General features: G+C 40.5%; 1 protein-coding gene across 9 annotated transcripts in view; it reads right to left on the bottom strand.

Moving 5' to 3' along the window:
* Nucleotides 1–1016: 1016 nt before the first annotated feature.
* LOC109390643 (zinc finger protein 555-like) overlaps nucleotides 1017–4300 on the bottom strand; it is a 34291-nt gene continuing 31007 nt past the window's right edge. For 8 of the 9 annotated variants that reach the window (XM_019657416.1, XM_019657418.1, XM_019657417.1 and 5 more), the window contains 3 exons: nucleotides 3786–3912; nucleotides 3176–3359; nucleotides 1017–2772 (listed from right to left, as the gene is read on the bottom strand). In XM_019657416.1, coding sequence (XP_019512961.1) covers nucleotides 1209–2772; nucleotides 3176–3359; nucleotides 3786–3912 — 1875 coding nt within the window. In that variant the 3' untranslated portion in view covers nucleotides 1017–1208. The remainder of the gene's footprint in view (nucleotides 2773–3175; nucleotides 3360–3785; nucleotides 3913–4300) is intronic. The other variant, XM_019657424.1, reaches the window with a different exon arrangement.

Below are 4300 nucleotides of genomic sequence, written 5' to 3'. Positions count from 1 at the left end.
ATCCTTCTATCGCACTTTAAAGTGGATCCCGAAACTTTTTAATGGCTTCTTCACTTCTGCCTTTCAAATCTCATGCCAAACTAGGCTACTGGTAAATGTGAACACAAAATCAGAAAGGGAAAGGATTCTGGGAAATACAGTTCTCAAATTTACCCATGTTCACATAACAGAATCCAGAAAAAGATCTCTAACTCTGTTATCTCACGATCACATCGTAAGTCTCTTAAGAAAAAGCCCATTGTCTAATTCCCAATCACAAGCAAGAACAAACAGCGATGGACAAAATATGAAAACAATTCACACTGACTATACAGTTTGAAGTGCATAATTACAAATGTCTGCCAACTATTTGTAAGAAAAAATGGAGTAAGGCTCCTCTGGTCAAAAATAAATACTCCTTGGGGCCGGCCAAGTGGAGCGTTGGTTAGGAATTGGCTTGGGATGCCAGCTCTCAGCAGCAGGACCCTGGTTCAGATCCCACATGAGGGCCAGTGATGCTGCGTCCTCTATAGCTAAGATGGTGAACAACAGTTCGACCTGGAGCTCGGCTGCCATGAATTGCTGGCAATGGCATAGGCTGCAGTGGGGCTGGTTGGCAGCGGGCATGAGCTTGTGTAAGCCACCGTGAACGGCCGTCCAATGGCCAGTGAGCAATTGCATCACCCGGGAAGAGCATAATGGTAATACCAACATGGGCCAGTGAAGTGACATCCTCCACAACTAGACTGAAGAACAAAAGGACAGCAACTTGTCTGTTCCTCTTCCCTGATTCCCCAACACTGTTCCCTTCTCCCAATTCCCCAATAAAATCTTAAATAAATAAATACTCCTTCAATAAGAGAGGCAGAAAATATATGATGAGTGATGGCCAGTATGTGCCACGCTAAGCCAGTAAGAAAAATCCAACAGACACCAAAGGGTCATTGTTCCCGTAACCCCATAAAAAACAATTCAAAGAAATTAAAACTACTTACATATTGAAAATACATTTCAAATCATCCATTGAGTCCAAAAAAACTAAAGATATGTTTTATTTACTGAAATGTAAGAAAAAACACTGCATGCAAATTTTATGTACTATATGTAGAGTACTTGATGTACTTAGTATTTATGTACTAAGAGTACTTGAAGAGTTACTTTCAGCTACATGTTTATTTGCATAACAACTGTAAATACACTCCCTATGGGTCCACTTTAATGTGAAGTAGTTATAAAGGCAATACCTTATTTACAACTTTAAGATTCCTCTCCTGGTGTGAATTTTCTGAAGCACTGTGCATTAATTCATTTGCAGGAGGATTTCCCACAATATGTATGTAGTGTTTTTCTGTAGTATGTGTTCTCATATGTCTTCTTAAGGATGAGGAACAACTAAAGGCTTTCCCACAGTGCTTACACTCATAAGGTTTCTCTCCAGTGTGCATTCTCATATGTATTGGTAAAGAGGATGGCCATTTGAAAACTTTCCCACATTCCTTACATTCATAAGGTTTCTCTGCGGTGTGTGTTCTCACATGCTGTTGCAAAAGTTCAGGCCAACTGAAGGCTTTCCCACACTGCTTGCATTCATAGAGTTTCTCAGCAGTGTGCCTTCTCATATGTTTTTGTAAGGATATGTGGCAATAGAAAGCTTTTCCACATAGTTTGCATTCATACGCTTTGTCTTCTGGATGCATTCTCACATGTTCTCGAAAGCAAGCAGACAAATTAAAGGCTTTCCCGCACTGGTTACATTCATATGGTTTCTCTTTTGTGTGTGTTCTCATGTGTTTTCGTAAGGATATGGGCCAGTTGAAAGTTTTACTACATTGAGTGCATTCATAAGGTTTCTCTCCAGTGTGCACTCTCATATGTCCTCGAAAGGATGAGGGATGGCTGAAGGCTTTCCCACACTGGTTACATTCATAGGGTTTCTCTCCACCATGAGCCCTTTCATGTCTTCGAAAGGATTGGGGATAAATAAAGGTTTTCCCACACTGTTTGCATTCATATGGTTTCTCTCCAGTATGAATCCTTTCATGTCTTCGAAAGGATTGGAGATAAATGAAGGTTTTCCCACACTGTTTACAGTCATAGGGTTTCTCTCCAGTGTGTGATATCATGTGTCTTCGAAAAGCTGAGAAGTAACTGAAAGCTTCTCCACATTCCTTACATTTATGTGGTGTCTCTCCAGTGTGTGATATCATGTGTCTTCGAAAAGTTGAGGAATAGCTGAAGGCTTCCCCACATTCCTTACATTTATAAGGCTTCTCTCCAGTGTGTGTTATCATATGTCTTCGAAAAGTTGAGCAATAACTGAAGGCTTTTCCACATTCCTTACATTTATAGGGCTTCTCTCCAGTGTGTGTTCTCACATGACTAGTAAGACTTGAAAAATCAATGAAGGCTTTCCCACACTGCTGACATTCAAAGGCTTTCTCTGCAGTATGAATCCTGATATGCCGGTTAAGGGAAGAAGTACGAGGAAAGGTTTTTCCACATAATTTACATATGTAGGGCCTCTCTCCTTTGTGGGTTCTCACATGCATTCTTAGGTGTGAATGACAACTATAGGCCTGCCCACATTCCTGACATTGATAGGGTTTGTGTCCAGTGTGAATGGCAACATGACTCTTGAGGGATGAATGATGCATGAAGACTTTTTCATACGCACTGTAGTCATACTGTTTTACTCCAGTAAGAGTTTTCTGGTACAGAGTAAGATTTGGAATCTGACTGAAGCCTTCTGCACATTGATCATTACTTTCACAGGGTTTCACCACTGCATGATTTCTGTTAAAAATGAAAAAATGTTAACCATAGTATGATTAGTAATGATTTCTTAATATTTATTAATAAGTATTAGAATTACGTTTTCGCCAATTTCAGTGAATGTGTAGATTTTCGACCCTGACTTGTTCTAAAGCAGAGTGAACTGAATGGCTCAACCACAGCCATTATGAAAAGTGTTTCTTAAACATGGGCTTTCCTCCCAAGGCTTTATACTCCCAATTGTTTTCAACTGTTTCTAACACTCAACATCTATGTCACATTCAAGGAAGTTTTCTGGTGAAAATCTCTGTGAATAAACAAACTTGATCTAGGCTTATGTGGGTTGTTGGTTTGTTTGCTCTTTAGATTTCATGACATACTGATCCCTCCCGGAATACCGCTTTCTCTTGTGGGTACAACTCACCTCACATGTCTGCCCTGGTTTGTGTACTGATCTTCAATGCTTAGTTGCTCCCCAAGTTTCCCTAAGACGGAGATGCAAGGGTTGTTTCCGGAGAACTCTGCTATTTTATCTTCCTTGGATATTTTATTCCCATTAATATTCTGCTGAGAAACTGACCCATTGGCCTGAAATTGAATCTCATCATCTGAAAGCAGAAAGGGAACAGATCTTACAAGAAAGAAGGTTCCAGTTAGCCAAAAAAAGACACTGAAGAGGTTGGCTGTGTTGGGACTTCACCAATAACAAGTACAAGGGGTCAAAATGGGAAGCAATTTAATAAACACAGTAAAATTCTCACAAAGTTAGAAAGACAAATTTCACTGGGCCCCTAATGACCCATGAAACCTAAATCCACTGATGACCCCAAGGGAGCTTTCTTTACAAAAAAGTTTAATATTTACACAGATTCTTATTCTCACAGAGAAACTATTAGATTCTAGTTCTGTAACAGCTATGACCATGTCTTATTAATTAAGGTATTCCCTTTCCACATTCCAAATCTGGGAACAGAGTTGTTATAAGAAATGCATGTTCTCTAAATGACTAAGTAAAGAAATGATGTCATCCTTACCCACTGAGGCCAGGTTTCTGAAGTTTTCTAGCATTACTTCTCTGTAGAGCTCCCTCTGAGTACCATCCAGCAAAGCCCACTCCTCCGGGGTGAAGTTCACAGCCACATCCGCAAAGACCACCACATCCTGAAACATCCCACATGTTCTATTTCAACAAGGCACCTAATCACCAATGTGTGCGGGAGGGTGGGGGAGACAGCACTGAGTAACTGGACTTGATTCACAGGAAGTTCAATGAGGCCCTGTAGTCACCTAACATCTACTCTATGACTCAGTCATCACAACCTCTTACTCCATGTCGACACTCACATCCTCACAGACTTAAAGCACCACTAACACACTGAACTTACCTCCACATTTTTACTGTGACCAAATCAAGTCTTTTTCTTTTTTTTAAAGATTTTTATTGGGGAATTGGAGGGATGGGAACAGTGCTGGGGAATTGGGGGAAGGGGAACAGACAAGTTGCTGTCCTTTTGTTCTTCAGTCTAGTTGTAGAGGACGTTGCTTCACT

The sequence above is a fragment of the Hipposideros armiger genome, unplaced genomic scaffold (genome assembly GCF_001890085.2).
Source record: "Hipposideros armiger isolate ML-2016 unplaced genomic scaffold, ASM189008v1 scaffold_275, whole genome shotgun sequence".
Lineage (NCBI taxonomy): Eukaryota > Metazoa > Chordata > Mammalia > Chiroptera > Hipposideridae > Hipposideros > Hipposideros armiger.
This window is presented reverse-complemented; position numbering and strand designations above follow the sequence as displayed.